General features: G+C 48.1%; 1 protein-coding gene across 1 annotated transcript in view; it reads left to right on the top strand.

The window, feature by feature from the left end:
• DLGAP2 (DLG associated protein 2) overlaps window positions 1–20066 on the top strand; it is a 114875-nt gene that overhangs the window by 6897 nt on the left and 87912 nt on the right. The window contains exon 2 of the mRNA XM_087856483.1: window positions 3897–4108. Within this exon, the coding sequence (XP_087712609.1) occupies window positions 3897–4108 (212 nt within the window). The remainder of the gene's footprint in view (window positions 1–3896; window positions 4109–20066) is intronic.

The following is a 20066-nucleotide window of genomic DNA, read 5'->3' as shown; positions in this document are numbered from 1 at the left end:
ATAAGTATTTTATCATGTCCCCTTGACTATTCTAAAGTGAACTTAGTATTACGACCTACACACACTATTTGAAATGTGTATGTATCCAAACGTTAATATAACAGAAATAAAAAGAAGATAGCTTTTAACAGAAAACATGAACTCTAATACAAAAATAAGCACAATGGCAAGTGTGTAGAGATTGAAGTATTGAAGTACTCAGAAGCTTGTTTCTGGCTGGTGATTCACCATAATTCGGGGCTACCGATTAGACGGATGGGGGCAGTTATAGAGGCTACTGGGTTAACCCACCTGCTGGGATTTTTGGAAATGGTAAAAAATTCTTGGTAAAACATCAAACCAAAATTCTCCCTTCCCTTTATTTACATGGTTAGCTGCATTTCGGAAAAATTCGTTGTTCGTTAAAACTTTGCAAACACACACACGCACACACACACACACACACACACACACACACACACACACACACACATCCTTTGCTTTACATATGAAGTGGAGTTAGAGTTAAGGCTCAAGTAACTGTAGACCGGAAAACAGACTTTCAAAAATATGGACATGAGCCAGTTCTTCATTGGGTGGGATTGCTTCACGCTTTCCCTAAAACTAGCCTCGCTGGCCCCTGGGTTGCCGGTAATGCTTCCCAGGTGTGTGCCAGTCACAACTGTCCCATATTTCTGCGATGGCCCCCGGAGCCTGCCCCCACTTAGAGCTGTTGTCCTTTACTGTAAAAATCTGGGTGCAGAAACCCAGCTGTCTTGCTCTTTATTCTAGCCCCAGTGACGAATGCACTTGGTATGTATTTAAAACAAAACACTTGTTGAACGAACGAAGAAGACATTTCCCTGCAGGAGACACGATGCTGGATGCTATTTTTCTTCCTTGATTTCAACACCTGAAAGAGAATATTATGACAGAAGCCCGGCCCCTTCCACCTGTGCCTTGCTGCTTGACAGAGAGGGAGCGTGCTTTAACACGCAGCGTCGGAGTAGCCTTACAGCAAGGAACAGGAGGTTCCAGAATGGGCACTAAAGTCAACCTCAGGAAAACGCCTATTTAGAAATTACAAATATCACTCCCCACGATATGCAGGTAGGTAATTAGGGTAATTGATGATCACTGTACGTAGCAAACACTCCGAATTGGATTTGCAGAGGTTGGTAGCTGTCGTTAAGAGAACGTCATCTGTATACTCGCTCCCTGCAAACTACGAAGCCATGCAATGTTTGTGGTGGACGTTGGGCCTCGTGTGTGCCTCCGCTGCGGGGTTTTGACGCTGTGATGCACCAGAAAGCTCTCTTGACTAGGCCCTCGTGCCATTTTAGTGAGGCTATTCTGTCTTTTGCTAGTCTGGAGGCATATGCTTTGGAATCGGTGTTCATACCCTGCACTTGACTCTGGTTTACACTCTCTCTCTCATTGAAATTTCTTCTGTCAGAGCCTGCGAATTGGCTTCTTAAATCAGAAACAGAAAAATACAAGCTGGACTCATTTGTTAGTTAATTCACCGACTGCTGGGGGGGAAAAAAACTTAACTTTTTTTTTATGGAAACGTTTTTAATTCAGAGAAATTTTGTAACGCTGCCAACAGGAATGTGTCTTTGTGGCATATGGCCCTTCTCCATCTGTCCCCGGCCGGCCTCCCGCTCCTCCCCGGAGCTGCCGCCCAGAAGGATCCTCTGTCCTCGGCGGCACAGGGATGGGAGCTTGTGCCCGTGTGCACCTGCCTGCGGGCCAATCCAAGTGAGTTAGAACCCCAGGCCCTGCCTCCAGGAAGCCTCCCCAGACACCCTCTTTGTCCACAGCTTCCGCTGACCCCTCGCTTCCTCCTCTGGGCTTGTGTCTTTGCCCCAATTAAATCACAATCCATTTCTTGTCTCCTCTGCTGAAAAGTATGAGGAGAACTGTCCAAGGAGCCCGTAATCTCTCTCCCAGCGATGACCCCGCTCCATCTTCCCAGCTGCGTTTCCATGCATAATGCAGGCGTGTCTATTTTTAAGGTATAAAAAATGGAGTGCAGACGGTACTTTAAAAATTGCTTTCTCCCCCGTGAACCTCTTTCCATGGCTAAATGCATATTCTTCTGCGCGATTATTTTTGGGGGCTGAGCAGCACCCATTGTGTGATTGTGATAATTACTGATACTTCCTCGTATAGGAAGCACCCTGCCCAAGTTTCCTCCTCGACTGTAAAGCGTAATTCCCCAGCCCCTGGCACCGCCTCTCACGGTCTTAGGAGACCTTCCCAGAAGCCACATCACGGGGCCAGAGGCCGTGAACAGGTCGGGGTCTTCGGATATCTTGCTCTATGGACATGGCCTCATTCCTATCTCCGCGTGGAGACCTGCGCAGGGTGCCAGGCCTCGAGGAGCTCAGCGAGGCCCCGCTGGGAAGGCCGCGAGATTAGAACTGAGTGACAGCCTGGGAGTTTCTGTCTGCGACACCCGCCCCACATCACGGCATCTGGGTCAGCCACACCTCGCGTTCCTGCTACTGTTCCGGGAGCTTGCATGGACCCGCTCAGGAGCGTGCAGACAAGATCCATCAACGCCATCACCACCAGGGCTGCGGGGGTTCTGACATTGTAGACGCCCGCTCCTGCCACCCCCATGTCTTGGCTGGAACGGCAGAGTTCACAAGGCCTGGGAGGAGCTGTGCTGCCCTCGGTCTCGCGTGCTGGGCTGGAAGACGTCCATCTGCCAGAGCAATGCTATGGTCACGTGTTCTAAGGAGATGAGTAAAAGCAGGGCTTTTGCACGTGGGTGTGCGGAACCTGGCGGGGTGCTTGACCAAGTGGAAGGACGGAGGATTCCTGCAGGTGCTCTGCAGACCCTGCGTAAGCATCCAAACACTTTGCAACAGGGAAGTCCACTCGGAAGACGTTTTCAATGTGGGATTCTGTCCTTTTCTTTCTCTGTCACCTGCAGCGTGAAGAACGGGTCGTGTGGGCCCTTCGCCTCGGCGCTGCGTATGACCTGTGCCACGTACACCAGTGGGGTTCTCCACACCCAGATGCTGCCTGCCACGTGGGTTTGCTTTTGTAAATGTGACTTTGACCGAAGGGGTCAAGGTCATCCAGAGCCTCCCCATGGCCATGCAAAGCTGAGGAACACTCGACCGTGGACGGCTCGGAACGGGAACGCTGGGGGCAGCAGGCGCTGTGCTAGTCCTGTGACTTGTGCTGGTTGTAGAATGAGGAGCTCAGGTTCCGGGTGTGGTGGGTGAATATCAAAGTGCTGACCTGCTTCCTGGTCTGAAGGCCCAGCCACCCTCAGGCTGGGAGCCTGGTCCAGAGCCTGGAGTCTGCGGTGCATGTGGGGCCTGCTGGGTGCAGGCACGTGGCCTGTCAGGTCTGCGACTGAGCACAGGGGTTCTGCACACCAACACCCCTCGACCTCCAGCCTCCCCCACTCCTGTACCCGCTGCCCCTGGGGGTGAAGCCCCAGGACACAGCCCCGTCCTCCCCTCTGCTCTCCCAATCTTCCTTCTGCGGCTGTCCTATTCCCCATCCTGGAGGACTCCTCCCCCACCCCCAGTCTTCTCAAGGACAATTTTAATTTCCTTTTATACCAGAAGGAAATAAATCTAAAATGTAAGCAGTGTTGTTTTGTAGGTGCTGAGATTACAAGTGGTTTTCTTTTCCTCCGGCGTTCCTCGCATTTTGTCACTCTTCCCATGTTTAGCTCTCACTTTTATAATGGGGAAAAACAGTAATAGTACATGAATGTCCTTTTGGGCTTTGAATGACAGCGCCAGCAACCATCCATCTTACGCTCCTCACTTCAAACGGTAAACGGCCGTAAGGAGCGTGTCTTCCAGGAATGGCAGAGCGTCTGTTCCCCGGAAGAGCCCCGGGCTTCTTGGGACCCCTGATGCATGCGTGTGTCTGTTCTCCCCTAGGTGCCTCAAGACGAGTGGGCAGGGTACCCCACGGGCGCCAAGGACGAGGAGATCCCCTGCAGGAGAATGCGAAGTGGGAGCTACATCAAAGCCATGGGCGACGAGGAGAGCGCGGAGTCTGACTCCAGCCCCAAGACGTCCCCCACGGCGGCCATGCGGCCGGAGCCCCTGCTCAAGCCCATCGGACCCCGGCCACTGGCAGACCTCCAGACGTAAGACCGCCTTCCTGTCTTCCCTGTCCAGACGCAGGCCCGTCGTAGCTGCCGTCAGTGTCTGAGTTGCGAATGTTAGATTTGTGGCCGTCAGTTTTCAAGACCCTTAGAAAAAACAGTCAGACGTTTGGTTATTTACTTGGGCGGTTTCTACATCAGCTCATCTTAAAGCCACTATCGTAGCTGGTGTGGTCCATCAGGGTGTTCTCAGATCGTGGCAGTGAGTTCCGCCAGGGGCGTGTTTGTGGGAATGTGTGTGCATGTGTGGAGATCTTATAGGGAATGTCTTGTTTACTAAAACTTTATAAGCGCATTTGTAGGCAATAGGATTTTTGTAGGGCAGGGGACAGCATGGATTATTAGTTTTACAAGTACAACAGCATGTGCTTTAAATGTTGTCCAAAGATAGGTTGCTGATACATTTAACTACCTCCCAAAGTATAAACAGGGAAAACTATTTGGGAAAGAGATTATTAACATGAACTTGGAAACAAGGCTCTTAACACCCGCATTGCTGTGTGTCTCTGGTCCCACAGCTAAGTTTAGGTGTACAGTTGACCCTTGGACCACACGGGGCTTTAGGGCAGAGCAAATACATTTACAGTACCGCACTGTGTGTATGGGAAACAACCCACATAGAAGTGGTCCCACACTATGCACCCCTGTGCTGTTCAGGGGTCCGCTGCATGCGAGAGCTCTCCGGCCTCACCCCCCACAAGCTGTCGCCGTCCCACATGAAGGTTCTGTCCCCGGGATCCGCGTCTTTGTGCCTTGCCTCTGTTGCACAGAGTTGTCACCATAACCCGTGAGCAGGAGGATGGAGCCCCAGACCGAGGTGGGATCTCTGTGTCACCCCTCCTGTGCCTGGTGCGCACGGCAACAAGCAAAACCGTGTGACTTCCCAACACCTCCAGTTAGTAAGGGTAGCGTGCAGCATGCACGATACAGATTTTAAATGGCAGCCAGATCTTACTCTTCACCGATGCAAACCATGCCTTTGTTGCCCCGTTCTGTTAAATTGCACGGCGATCGGGTTGGGGAATGCCGCATAGGATGTGGGGTGTGGCAGACGCCTCGGTCCGTGTCCCTGCACGTGCGTCTCTGCTCTGCCTTACATGGATAGTCGGGTTCGTCAGGGACAGACTGGGAACAGAGCCCCTCTGGGGACGGCATTGATGTGCTGGCGGGGCATCAGGGATGGCATCGGGGGCGGGAGTCATGCTTGAGCGAAGAAACAGTCGAAGGTGTTGCCAGAGCGTTGTCCTGCAGGACGTCAGAGGCAGAACAGCCCAGATGCGAACCTGACCGCCACACCAGCAGGCAGGCAGCGGGCCAGCCGCCGGCCTCCCCACCTTTCCCCTGGGGTGCGTAGTCACACGTGCACATTAGGAATGACCGTAACTCTCCCCGAGGACCACCTCAGCCAGGCAGCCGCCGTGCTCAGCGGCTCTGAGGGCTCAGGCTGGGGTCCGGGGCTCGGGGCCCCTGGGCGTGTGGCCACTGACGTGAGCTGACATTTTGAAAGTCTGTGATTCCCATGATTGTGTATTTTTAAAGCAAACCACGTGAAAGTAAAAAAAAACAAACAAGCTGTGTTTTAATGGTGAGCAGGAATCTGGTAGTTTCAGGATCAGGAACTTGATTTTTGTGTTAACGAGTCCCCCCCCACCCCAATGCCCTCTCTGCTGGCCCCCCGTGACGAGCACTCCTTCAGCATCCCGTGTGCCCGTCCTCGAGCTGTCCTTGGGGCATTGATCTCACATCACCCCGCGGCAGGTGGAGACCCTGCCATCCCTCGCACCTCCTCACCCAGACTGGCCGGGCCTCGTACCAGGAGCCCCAGGGGCAGTGCTGACAAGGCTGCATTAGGAGTTACGTTAGAACCCACGCCTTCACCCAGAACAGTCAGAATTCCCTCCGGAACCCCAGAGTGATGAAGAGGCCAAGGCCGCCTGACATCGTAATGCAGATACTGAGTGTCTACGCATGCGAGCCAAGCTGGGGTTCACACGCTGATGGCTCCTGCGTGCCAGTGAAAGTTGGGGGAATGAATAATCCAGTGGTGCCCCTCCCGGTCCTAGTCCAGGTTCAGCCCCTCCCCCACTCGTGGCCTCCACGCGCCGTCCGATCCGTCCGCAGAGATAACCTTGCAGTTGGGCCGTTCTTCCCTTTCTCCCGTAACTGTCACTCTGTTCATGCTTCCAGCAAGTGTCAGGGCACTGAGTTCCGTCTATTAAGTGTGCAAATTACGCTTTCCCCCACGCCTGACCTTGCCCTGGAGGAAACGAAATGGGGAGAGCAGTGCCCCGTGAGAATGTCCACACGGCACCGTGCCCAGCAGGGGCACTCTGCTGATTTGCCAGGTGCGTGGAACTCCCGGAAGTCACTCTCTGGGGTTAACATATTGAAAATGCAAGTTAAACGACTGGGAGGTGCATTCATTAAGTTGTTACTATTATCGCCTATCAGCATCTGAGCACATTTTACATTGGTTTAGAATTTTGTGCATTTCAATGTGATTTCATTAATTTTCATTTTAAGTAACATCACAGAAGCTCAACTATTTACTCGGGGAAGTTATAACTTTGCCCATTTTATGCAACAGAACCCCAACTCGGAGAAAGGTGCAGAATGTCACAGAAGTGACCACGGGTTTGAAATGAAAGGAGTGATTCTAACCCCGTGCCCGGAGGGAGAGTGTTTGCCTGTGGGGAGCGTGCCTGTGGGGAGCAGCAGGCACTACAGGAAAAGGAAGGAGTACTTCAGTATTACCGTGGGGTCAGAGGAGCCCAGGGGAACCTAGGAGGGCTTGGCTGGGAGTCCCAGATTAGCAGACCAGGTTCTGCAGAACAGACAGCTGTACAGTGCCCCTGTCGGTCACCTCACCCCCGTCCCCACTGCCTGTGACCCTCCCACCTGTGGTCCCTTAGCACCAGGGACGCTCACCACTGCTGCAAGAAGTTGTGCGGATCATTGGAATCAACTGAATCTGACATTCGTGATAGACTACGTCAATAGACCATCTTTATTCTAGAGTTTATTCTATACCCAAAGATAGTGAAGCAAACCTGATGGTTCTTAAGTTGTATTTAAAATATAATTGAAGTCATCCGACCTCACGGTGCCCTGAGCATTTCCCCCTTCTACACCACAGAGCCTTATCAGGAGGGGCTGACTGACAGACGTTTCCAGGTGGCAGGCCGATTCAGGTGCTAAAAATAAGAATTCACGTTTGCTGACCCCCACGGGGTTTGGTGCGCCTCTGGTGTGCACGGACAACCTCTAGCAGCAGTATTCAAGGATGCAAATCAAACAGCAGCATGAACCTGGTAATTATACTTTAGTCCCAATGTGACAGGTGTGGATTTATGTTCTTATCTCTGAATCATCACACTGGCACACCAAAGCCTCAGGAATTGTACGCGCCTCCCCTGTCACAATAATGCTCGTAGAAAATGAACTGCACCCGCAGCTCTTTTTCCATCTGCATGGCTAAAGACCTAGAAGAAAAGTGGATCTCTAATTGGTTGTTATCAGTCCTTTTAAGCCATCAAATACAAAATCCCTTCTGTAAGGCCTGCAGATTTTCTCCTTCAAGATGCTTGACCTCTTGCAATGGTGATTCTGTCGAACACAGTCTTGCCTTTCTGCTGTTAACCAAGAAAAAAACCGTCCTCTCATTTATAATTGAGCATACGTCCTCTTTGTATACATAAGGACTCCTTATCTTCACCTCACTGCGTTCTCGAGAATAGCAAGTAAGGGAAAGGCTTCATTCTCAAAAGAAGAATGCAACACAAACAAACAGCTGAAATCCTGCACACGTGTCACGGTGCCTTCACACACAAAGTGCTCAGCGGTTGGGCAGACTCATCAGGAGAGTCAGACCCTGTGCCTGGGACAGACGCTGTCCACATGGGACACCAGCCGCAATAATTACAAGTGAAAGGTAAGTTTCAAGTTCCTACTGAATCCGATTTGCTGGGTTTTTAAGGCAGCTTGTGTATTTGTATTAGATACTGGATTTGCAGAATTTGTTTTTGATTATTAGGAAAGATACACCGACTGGTTTCATTTGGTGGCCTTTGGGGTTTCGTTTCTTTTTTTTTTTTTTTTTTTCTGGTTAGTTGAATTGGAAGTCAAAGCTCTAATAATTCTGAACATCTCTGAGTCATCTCTCAGGAAGGCGGCATTTTAAATCTATAGAGGAACGAGGACTTATTTCAAGAACTATGTAAAGATAAATTCAGTTGGATATGAGATCTAAGAATCATATTGGTGGACTGAGCTTGGGTGGCTCAGTTGGGTAAGCGGGTGACTCTTGATCTCACCTCTGGTCTTGATCTCAGAGTCGTGAGTTCAAGTCCTGCTTTGGGCTCCATGCTCGGTGTGGAGCCTGTTTAAAAAAAAAAGTATCGTATCAGTATGTGTGTATTAGATGGTATGTATGTATCACTTACACATGTATGTGTGTATGTATATATGGTGTGCGTATATGTTTATACACATATGTGTGTATATGAATGTTTTGTAATTTTCAGATGGAGAAGACATATACAAACATTATTCCACAGAGAGAAGCTACAACATAATGACAGATGTGAATTCAAAAAATTAAAAACTTCCTTGTAATAAAAGCAAACCAACCAACCAAGAAACAAAGTACTGTCACCAGGATAAAACAGTAATTCAAACCTGAAGAAATGTTTTGTCATTTAAGTGACACAGGTTTATATTCTTAATATATAGAGAGATGCCTTACAAACCAAAGAGAAAAATAAACACCATTATATAAATATGGATAAAGGCCAGAAAAAGTTTATTCACATACCTTAGAAATCACTAAAACTTTCCAGAGAGTATTTTAGCATACCATTTAAAACTAGAAATGTAAAAACTTATTCCAAAGAAATTCCTGAAAAGCACACAAAGTTGTACAAAAGTACAGTGGTGTTCACTATTTTGTTGTAGATCATCATGAGAAATTTTCGATCACCGAAACGCCCAGCAGCAGAGATTAGGTCCCACTTCGGGGAACCTACCCCCTGGACACGCCTGCACCTGTCAGGAGTGATGTGTGCAAAATTCTATTCATTACAACGCTGTTAGGAACAGCCAAAGTTTGCCCCCCGGTCCGCTGCTACGAGGCTGACTGAGTCGTAGATATGCAGACACTAGACTACTGTTGATAGAATATACTAGAACACTGTGCACCTGTGAACACGAGTCAGACTTGTATGTACTGATGTGGTGAGATCCAGATTATATTACCTTTAAGAAGCAAAGCGCAGAACCTTATAAAGCATGTCACTTTTTGTATAACACAGATGCGGAAATAAGAAAATTCCTATCAGTTTGTGTTGCGCGAAGGAACAATGGAGGAATACGTAAGGAGCTAATAAAAGTGGTTTATGTCTGAGCGGTGAGGGAAGTATTTGCAGCGGGGGTTGGGGGCGGACAGCCTGCTGTGTACCTTTTCCACATCACGTTAACACCTTCACTCACACGGGTATGCTGTCTACTCAACAGTATAACAAGATGATTCTTAAAAGTAGAAAATGTACTAAACGAACTGTGATTCATCCGTATGGCTGAGTACTAGGTGGCCGGTAAATATAACAAGGTGTCTTCACAAATCCACATAGAATGGTGTCCGGCAAAGTAGTGGGTAAACAAGTCCAGTTCTGCCTGGGGTGCAGACAGCTGGAAAGCCCAGCCACACCACCCTGACATGGGGAGAAAAGGCTGGACAACATGAGACCACAGAGCAGCAGGGCCAAGGCTGCAGGGCAGCCCAGAGGCTCCAGGAAGGACAGGATTCGAGGGCTGTGCCGTGTGGAGCGGGGTGTGCTGAGGAGGGCTGTAGAGCGGGTGAAGATGTCAGCCCGGGTGTTAACAAGCTGTGTAGATCCTTGGGAGCCCCAGCCCCACGGGGCGAGCACAGGCCCCCACTGTGCTCCCCAACAGCCCTGTGCTGGGTGGGAAGGGGGCTGGAGCTGGAGAGAACCCCTCGCCCCAGGCCGCCGGGACAGCTGTACAGCCAGCGACCCCCCCACCGCTGCAGGGAAGGCCCCCTGCCCTGTGACTCCTGCCTGCGCCACACTTTCCTATGGAATGAGGCTGTCAGCCACTAGAAGGGGCTTGGGTAAACCCTCGGGGAAGGACAGAGGAAAACCCTCCATCCCCATTCCTGGGTCCCTGATCGTAAACCAGTACTGGAATGGCTGTCCTTCCCCTGAGAAAGGCAGGAAAAACTCGCACAGAAGGGCTGGTGCACGGACACAGCAGGACACGGCTGCTGTGTGGGAGGCGGGGGCCCTGGAGAAGCTCCCCTCTCTGCATCAGGCTCACAGGGCTGCCAGCAGCCAACACTTTCAGCAAACATCCCCCTGCCACCACGACAGGGGAGCAAACACCAAGGCACAACCGACTGGGAGAGAGGACAGTGTGAACAGAAACGCCCTCACTAGCCCAGGCACCTGGCAGTGGGAACACGCAGCCATCTCCCCGAGGCTTTGGCAGCTGCGGCGGGCTCTCAGGCCGGCAGAACACGAGCTGTGTCTGCCCCCGAACATGAACGCTGCTTGCCTCTGCCGTTCTGCACGTGATGACCAGCGTTCTTCCACCAGAATTCAGACGCAGTAAAAGGAAATAAACCCACTCTCAAGAGATATCAACCCAGAGAACTGAAGGGACAGGGACAGTGAAGCAATCAGAGAGACCCTCAAAATACCTGATTAACAGCAAAAGGCCTAGTGGAAGAGGTGGGCTACATGCATCCATAAATGGGCAATCAGCAGAGAGATGAAACTCGTGAGAAAGGCAGACAGAAATAGTGCAAATAGAAATCATGTCAGAAGTAAGGCTTCCTGCTGATGAGCTCATCAGTAGACTCAACGTAATTGAGGAACACATCCACGAACTTGAAGGTAGGTCCACAGAGGTTACCAAAAGGAAACTCAAAGAAAAGAAGAGTGGGAACGAAAATGGAAAAGCACGTGCAGGAGCTGCGGGGAAAATGCCCGACATGCCAGCACACACATAACCAGACCCCAAGAGCAACCGAGAAGGGGGAGCAGGACCAAAGGAACATTCCAGATACGATGCCTGAGGATGCCCCAAAGACAGTGAGAAACACTAAATCACAGACTGAAGAATCTCAGAAAGTCTCAAGGAGGATAAATACGAGAAATAAAACCCCGCACATATATACACACATTGTATTCAAACTACCAGAAACCAAGGATAAAGAGACAAGCTCAAAGACAGTTGGAGAAAAATAAAAGACATGTTGCATACAGAGGAACAAATGCTTGGGACAGACGTGTCGTCATAGAGTGTTGGAGCCAGGAAACAAGGAAGTGACGTCCCCCAGTCCCTGAGAGAAAACCCTCGTCAGCCTGAAGGCGAGATGGAGGGAGAGGCTTCTCGTGGACGGAAGCGAAGTCAGGGCTGTGTTGTAAGATCCAAGGTTGGAAACCCGTGGCCAGCACACTGTACCCCAAGAAATATTAAAGGAAGGTCTTCAGGCGCGCGAACGGAACCGTACAGTGACAGCAGACATAGGCTCCCCTGCAGGGAACGGAAGAGCTCCGCGTCTTGGTCGTGACTCCACGATCTGCCAAAATTCACAGAGCGGCTCCGAGAGTGGGGGCGCCGTCGGATCCAGCAGCTGAGCCAGAGCGGGAACACCATGTCTTCCAAAAACCAGAGGATGGGAGCTGATAGCAGGGATCTGTGCAAGCAGCTCGTCCGTGCTGAGAGACAAACTTCATTCCGGGACAGGAAGACGAGGCGCGTAGGTCTGCCTCACTTCCCTTGTTTGGTGTGTTTGTATCCAGGCAACGTGAGACACAAGCTGTTTCCAAAACCTGCTCCCTCCCGCTTGGCTGCTGGTCGGGTAAGGCGATCCAGAGAACAGAAGAGAACCCTGCCTACCGGGTGACTGGCCTTGGAAGATGGGCTCACATGTCCTTTCAGGCTCATCAGCCTGCCCCAGGAGAAGGCAGCTACCCTTTTCTCCAAACGCAGACCAGCCTAGTCATTTGGGTAAACTGGTTAATTGCTCTACGAATGTCCCGGGATCCACCGGTCCATGAGAAATGGTCAAACTACTCGGCTTCTAGGGAGGAATCAGGTCTACTTTTGAGACTCAGTGGAGTCAACCTGAGAAAACTGTAGAAGAAATCATGGGGTGTTCAGAATATTCAGAACCCATCAGGAAAGGTGACTGGGGATCCCTCAGAGCTACTTTCCTCCTTTCTAGCGCCATCAATCTTGGCTTTTTGCTGTTTCCTGGTACTGGGGCTCCATTTCAGATCTGGGCTCAAAATCTCCGTTAGACCACTCAGCCACAGGCATCTCCCGAATAGTAACCCAAACCCTGCTTCTCAAACCCCAGGCCGATCTCCCCCTCAGCATTCTAGCTCTGACCGTCCGTGCACCCAGTTATCTTAGCCGAGTCCCATGGCAGATTCCTCATGGTCCAGCCCCAACAACCCATAAAGCCGTATTTCTCACCATTCCCGAACACTGAGGTCTACCTTCCAGCCCTACTGAACGACTCCCAGTTTGAAATGCACCACCGTCCCCAACGCTCCTGTGCTCTTGCTCACCCTTCCACACTCAGCTCAGGACCACCTCCTCCTAGGAGTCTCCCTGGGTCAGGTGCCCCTGCCCAGTGCTCCCTTAGCGCCCCATGCTTACCGCTACCACACACTTGTTTGCTTCCCCCAATCACCTGTATACTCTTTGAGGGCAAGAGATGTGTTGTCGTTGTCATTTATCTTCGCTGTGTAGCACATTATACGTGCTCCATACCCACAGGATGAATGAGCAAAACCAACTTCTTGTGAATGAACGGCTTCTCAGGAATCCTTGCCAATCAGTTCGATTAAGGAACTGCTATTAAGGGCACCAGCAAAAGAATCATTTGTAAAGATTCTGAAAATGAAGATCATCAATTTAAAAAAATGTGTGTAAAGCTGACTCACATCCACCCAATTTCTTACACTCTTTTATATTAGTCCAGAGAAGGACCAGATGCTAGCCTCCTTGAAAATATCACACACCTTAAATGTGCAGCTCTTCAATTAATAGGACACCATATGCGCCCCTGGCGAAGGCTCGCTCTGCCACGGTTTCCACTGCCACCTATGGGCTGGCGATTTGCGAATCTTTCATTCAGCAGAGGAAACCAGGGGGAGCTCTCTGCCTCAGTGGGAGTCCCACCTCCGGACTCCAGGTAGCTGACAGGGTCTCTCGCCAGAGGGCGCTGTCAGAGCCAGAGGTAGGGGCCATCCGTAGAGTTGCACCTGGCTCTGGGCCCCCAGGCTGTCACCCAAGAGGGGCGCGAGCCCACTGTTTGCAGAGGAGGGTGGGTGCACGCGCTCAGCTTTGCTGCCTGTTTCTATTTCCTCCTCTCATGGATGAGTTATGACGACCCGCCCTCACACATCCTCATCTATCATGTTTGTCTGGTAAATTCCCAGCATTCTAACTGATTTCCTCTCTTGTGTTTTCAGTGTGCACACTGACTCCAGTCTCATTCTGATTCTTTTCCTCTTGTTTTGATGTTTTTTCAGTCACATCAAAAACTAAGAAAAAAGAAAGGCAAATGAAAAATTCCTCTTTTAAAATTTCATGATTTGTTTATTCTATCCACTTTTTCTATATTTCTAGTGTTTTACTTCGAGAGCTAGGTTTTAGCCGTCAGTGACTAGTACTGTTGCTAAGACCCTGTCTTCTTTTGCTCATTAATACTCATTCAGGCCATCAGCCCCCTGGGCTGCAGCACAGTGCTTGTCCAGCCTTTTTATGGGGAACCACACGTTTAAGTCCAGAGTCTACAGAACATATTATTTTGTTAAACCAACACTGCCACTGCACATGCAGACAAGGAATGCGGGTCTGGGTGGTCCTGTGCAGCATGAATTCTCACAGTGACCTGCGTCTCGGGAAGCTGTAGCACTGAGCCCTCACAACCTGGCCAAGAGTGGCATCTGTGCAGTACTGGGGCCAGCCTCAGGATACACCACCAATCTGCTAATTCAATTAATTATTAAATTGATTTTTTAACTTGCAAAATTATTTATACTCATGGTAAAAAGCTAATGCAACACAGAATTATATAAAGTAGAACATCATTCTATCTCTCACATTCCCATGTCTCCAGGAGTAGCCATTGCTGACAATTTTGTGCTGTCTAGCCATTTTTGTATGCACATAAATGTATATATGTACCTATTTTTAAAACAAAAATGAGAACGCACTGTGCATATTATTATAACGTCCTTTCCTTTTTTTCTGTCCGCTATTCTATAGTTTTTTATTGCTATCATAAGAAACTGCAAAAAATTTAGTGGCTTAAAAAAAGACAGATTTATCATCTGAAAGCCCTATGGGTCAAAAGTCCGACATGGGTCTTACTGGGCTAACCTTAAGGGGTCAGCAGAGCTGCGTTCCTTTCTGAGAGCACTGGGTGGGTCTGTCTCCTTGTCACAGTCTTAGAACTAAGGCCTCCATCTTTGCTGGCTGTCAGCTGAGTCCCTGGACACCACCACACGCATGTATCGGCTCATGGCCCCCGCCTGTGTCTTCAAAACCAAGTGTGGTGGGGGGGCCCTTCTACTTCTCCAACCTCTCCTGCCTCATCTCAGTCATTGTATCTCTGATTCGCTCTGCCTTCCTCTGCTTTGAAGAGTTCATATGATGACACTGGGCCTGCCTGGATAATCCAGAGTGCTCTCCCCATGTCAGCATCAGGTGTCTACCAGCCTCAATCCCATCTGCACCCTAATTTCCCTTTTCCGTGTAGCATAGCACATTCCAATGTGTAACACCCCGGGTTGAAGATCATAGGGGTCAAAATCCTGTCTATACAGCAATCCCATGCCTCCTTCCATGGCACACCTATTGACTAAGCACATTGTTTTTGTGTTTGCCTGGATGTCAGTGAATCGATGGGCTGTAATTTATTATTCATTACTTTATTGCCTTTAAGTTTTCATTACTGCATATAATGTTGCAAAGAAGATATTTCTCTGTGATTGTGCAGCCACCAGCCCTGCTTATTGCCAGGATAGCATCATAGGGGAATTCTCTTGAGATATGTCTGCTTCTGAATCTTTATCCTTGTCAGTAGGCTAACAAGAATCTGACTAGCATGGCGGTAACTCCAAATTAGTTTTATTAATGGATTCATTTGTACCCTTAATCCATGAATAGTTTAACTCGCTACTTCTGTATAGGCCTGAGGGGTAAGCATTCTGTTGAGATTGTCCTATTGCCCAATTCCCTAAAAACATAACAGGGCACTATCTTAGAAAGAGCATACTTCTGAAGAATAGTTTGAGAATCTCCTAATTTAGACAGAGTAGCCTTATCCTAAATATTGGTTCCTTTGCAGAAATCCATTGCCAATCCATGCATCTCTAGAAACCATTCAACTTCAGGACATAAGGGTCTTAGAATGTTCTTACAGATTGGCTTGTTGGGGACATAACTTAGGCTACAGCAGTCCATCAGCTTTGGGGCCATCTTGAGAAAGGAAGATGGGCATCAGGGATGCGGCTTGAGAATGTTGTAAGAGCCAGATTGTGCAATCAGCTCTTGCATTGATTGGTTTATCAATTTTCTGTTCTTTTCCTATTTTCTAATTCATTAATTGATGTTTTTGTTAATTTTTTCCTTTTTATTTCCTTAGATCCGTTTTGCTATTTCCCTTATTTGTCAGCTGACTGCCTATTTAGTGAGAGAGTTTAGACTATGAATATTCCTAAGAGTGTGTCTTTTGCTGCATCTCATGTGATGAAAGTGATGCTTTCATCCTTACTACTTTGTAGAGGTTCTGCAATTTTGTTCTCATCTCCACTTTGATCAGGATTGAATGAGTTAAGTGAAGGAAAGATACACTTACTAGGATAAGTAGAGCCACTATTAATTATTTTTCTTCCTTTTAATTACTTTTTTAGACTTTTGTAGTGTATGATGTTCTTTAATATTAGTCATATTTCCCTTCTAGCCTTTTTGGCAGGGAACTAGAAATACATAAAATATTACCATTTTTCCTTTCTTCCCCATTTTTCCCATTTCCGATTAAATGTCCTCTCAATTTCCCCAGAAGTAAACTCATTCCCACTAACTCTCAAAGCTGCAAAAGGCACTTAATCACTCTTCGGTCTACCCATGAGCTATTTTTGTGCACTCTTCTGCTGTTCGTCTACCCCTGACATGTGCCTTCCTGCTCAGAAACTGAAGCATCCTCTCAGTTCTTCTCACAGCTTGTGACAGAGCTCTGACAGCATAATGGACAGAGAATTGTTCACCTTCGAACAGTGAAGGGTGTTGAAAGCATCGTTCTCTGAACACAAGTCACTCTCTTCACTTTTGTAGACTTCAAAATGTCTAGCAGCACATAAGCATCCCCAGTACTCCTGTAACAAGTCAGAGAGCGTTTCTGTTAATGAGTCAGAATCCATCAACAGTTGAAAGGCTGTTTCCAGAGAACATGCTGAATGAAGAGAATTGAGCAGAGGCAAATCTATAAGGTTTGGGGGCAAAATTAAGTAACGTGAAACCCAACACTGAGCTTGAAGCAGCATTGAGTCTTTCTATATGTGCCTCTCCCAAATGTAGTAAAGAGAATTTGTTCTGCATTCATTGTCTTCTTTGGTGTGTCATACATGACATATGAATTCATTCATTTATTCATCCAATAAATAGGTGTGTGTTAAGGACTGAGTATATAAATAAGATAATTATCAAATAAATAAATGAATAAATACATGTAAAATGTAGCCTGGACATGAACTAGGCACCTAAATCTAAATAATTAATAATTACAGAAAAATTTTCACAGAGTTAAAAAAGTGAGGTTTTGATTAACTAAATTGCTTTTGAAGTAAGTATTCTCATTAGTATAAAAATGTTTTTAAAATCTTTTTCACTGAGAAATTTGGCAGTGCATATCAAAAACCTTTATGTTAATTCCAGTTATGGGATCCTAAGGAAATACTCAACTTTCAATAAAAGATTTAATTTTAAAAAAGAAGTCCCAGGGGCGCCTGGGTGGCACAGCGGTTAAGCGTCTGCCTTCGGCTCAGGGCGTGATCCCGGCGTTATGGGATCGAGCCCCATATCAGGCTCCTCCGCTGGGAGCCTGCTTCTTCCTCTCCCACTCCCCCTGCTTGTGTTCCCTCTCTCGCTGGCTGTCTCTATCTCTGTTGAATGAATAAATAAAATAAAATCTTTTAAAAAAAAAAAAGAAGTCCTAGAAGAAATTCTAATTCTTCACTATTATTTGTAGTGAAGAATTAATTAGAAATAGTAAACATCCATCAACATACAAAATGATATATTCACTTATTTGTCACCAATAAAAAATGTTTACAAAGAATTTTTCAGTGTATAACAAAATGGTTAGAGTATTTACAAGATTTCTGTACCCCATGAGGTCCCAACATTGGAATATTCCTAGCAAAAACTGCAAAGATTGTGTGGTGGGCAGAAGCCTAAGATGACCTTCTTCTGTGGTGAATGTAGGTGGAACCAGTGCTTACCATGACATATCCCTCTCTCAGGCATGTGACTTAATGTGGCAAATGGACATTATCTCTGGGGGCTGGACCTCATCACATGAGCTTGTGAAGAGCAGTTTTGTCTGGTGGTGGCAGAAAGGGAAGCCAGAGATTTGATGCAGGAGAAGGATTGGACAAGCCATTCATGGCTAAAAGATGGGGGGGGTCCACATGGAAAGGGCTCCAGGAGGCCTCTTGGAGCTGAGAGACTCTGGCCAACAGCCAGCAAGGAAAGGGGACCTCCTTCCTAGAAGCACAAGGAACTGAGTTGTGCCAACAACCTGCATAAGCCTGCAGATGAGATCTCAGGCTGTCTGGCACTGTGATGTCAGTCTGTGATCCTGTGAGCAGAGGACCCAGTCACACGTGCCAGACGTAACTCCAGTTCTAGTGGGAGCTAAGACGTGAGTGTCACCTTAACCCTCTACATTTGTAATAATCTGTTATGCAGTATATTGGCCAGATTCTCCAGAGAAACAGAACCAACAGGGTGTGTGTGTGTGTGCGTGTAATGAGAGAGAGATTGATTTTAAGGAATTGGCTCATGTGATTTTGGGGGTGAGCAAGTCTGAATTCTGCAGAGCAAACTGGCAGGGTGGAGACTGAGAGAAGAACTGATACTGCAACCTGAGTGAGAAGACAGTGTGGAGACAGAGTTTCTCCTCTCTGAGGAGATCAGTCTTTTCTCTTGAGACCTTCAACTGATTGGATGAGGCCCACCCAATCTGGAGAGCAATCTGCTTTACTCAAACTCTGGTGATTTAAATGTTGATCACATCTCACTTCTGTTTCACCAAACGTCTGGGCACCATAGCCTCGCCAAGTTCACACATAAAATTAGCCATCACACACAGCCATAAAAATCTGATACAGGAAGGCACCAAAATATGAATAATAATCATCCCTGGGTGGTGGATTTGTGGCTGAATTTTATTTTCATTTAAATATTTTCTAAATTTTTTTGCAAAAGCATATATTAGCAATGACATAAGAAAAGATACTAAAAACCATTTCATTGTGTTCTAAGGCCCCCATAATCCCTCAGTGCTGTTTTTCCAATAATAATACTGAGTTTAAAAACGAAATATACTTGTGTTGTAAAGTTACCATAGTAATAAATTTATGCTCAACAGCTTTATTAGACATTCAGCTATGAGTGGAAATATAATTGTGTGCATGTTTTAAAGCCAGAGAAGTGAAATTATCCCCGGTGGTATTCCCCCACACTTTTATTCCCCCCCCCAAACTCCGAAGCGTGTTTTAGACGAGGCATGCAGAGCAAGAATACCTGGAGGCATGCGCGTCGTTGGGAGTGCTTGGGGTCGGTTGGCATCACCAGGTCCCCTTTGTCTCTGATGGAGCAACATGAATGAGCTTCAAGAATTTCTAAATTGGAGTCTTTCACAAATCACTCCGATTTCAACATCATCGTGTATATTTTGGGGGACAGCATCTGTATTACTTCCCTCAGGGCTGCCTGCTATGGACTGAGTGTTTGTGTCCCCAAAATTCATATGTTGAATAACCCCCAAGGTGGTGGTGTCAGGAGGCGGGGCCTTTGGGCAAGGATGAGGTCATGAGGGTGGAGCCCCCAGGAATGGATTAGTGTCCTTACAGAAGAACTCCTGAGAGCCTCCCACCCCTTCCACCATGTGAGGACACCGCTAGATGGCCATCTAGGAACAAGCTCTTGTACCATGAGATGGCCAGCTGGTTCCTGAGACAGCAGATCTGCACTTTCCGTGACCTCGGACCTCCATTCTCCAAACAGTGAGAAGTCAGAGTCTGTTGTTTGTAACCCCCCAGCCTGTGAGAGCCACCCGAACTAAGACCTTACCGTGCTGTTAACACCACCACACACGGAGGGGCTTAACACAGCAGAACGTAAGCCTCCTGTAGGTCTGGAGGCTGGAAGGCCAAAATCCAGGTGTTGGCAGGGCCGTGCCCCTTCCAGAGCCTCCTGGGCGTGCTCCTTCCTTGTCGGCTCCAGCTCTGTGGCCCCACCTGCTCCTTGGCTTGTGAGCACCTCACTCCAGACTCTAACTCCTTCTTGCGTGGCATCTCCTCTGCTGGAAGGATCATTCCTATTGGAGCGGCGCCCACCCCGCTGAGCTCATCCTCACTAACCAGTCCACAATGATCCCATTTCTGCAGAAGGTCACGCTCCGCACAACTCTTGGTGGGGAACACAGTTGACCTCCTAACAGAGACAGCCCCCACTCAGCCACGGTAAGGAAGCATGTATAAAATGGTGCTGATCCAGGTTGGTGACTGTCGAACACTGTTTCTGAAGGTGATTTCAATCCGCATGTTACTTTTTCACGCTGGGTCTTTGGCCAAACCTGTAACAGCTGTTCTCCCATCCCACAACCAGTGCAGTT

This window comes from Ursus americanus, chromosome 27, assembly GCF_024610735.1.
Source record: "Ursus americanus isolate L20-20 chromosome 27, mUrsAme1.1.p, whole genome shotgun sequence".
NCBI classification, from domain to species: Eukaryota; Metazoa; Chordata; class Mammalia; order Carnivora; family Ursidae; genus Ursus; species Ursus americanus.
This window is presented reverse-complemented; position numbering and strand designations above follow the sequence as displayed.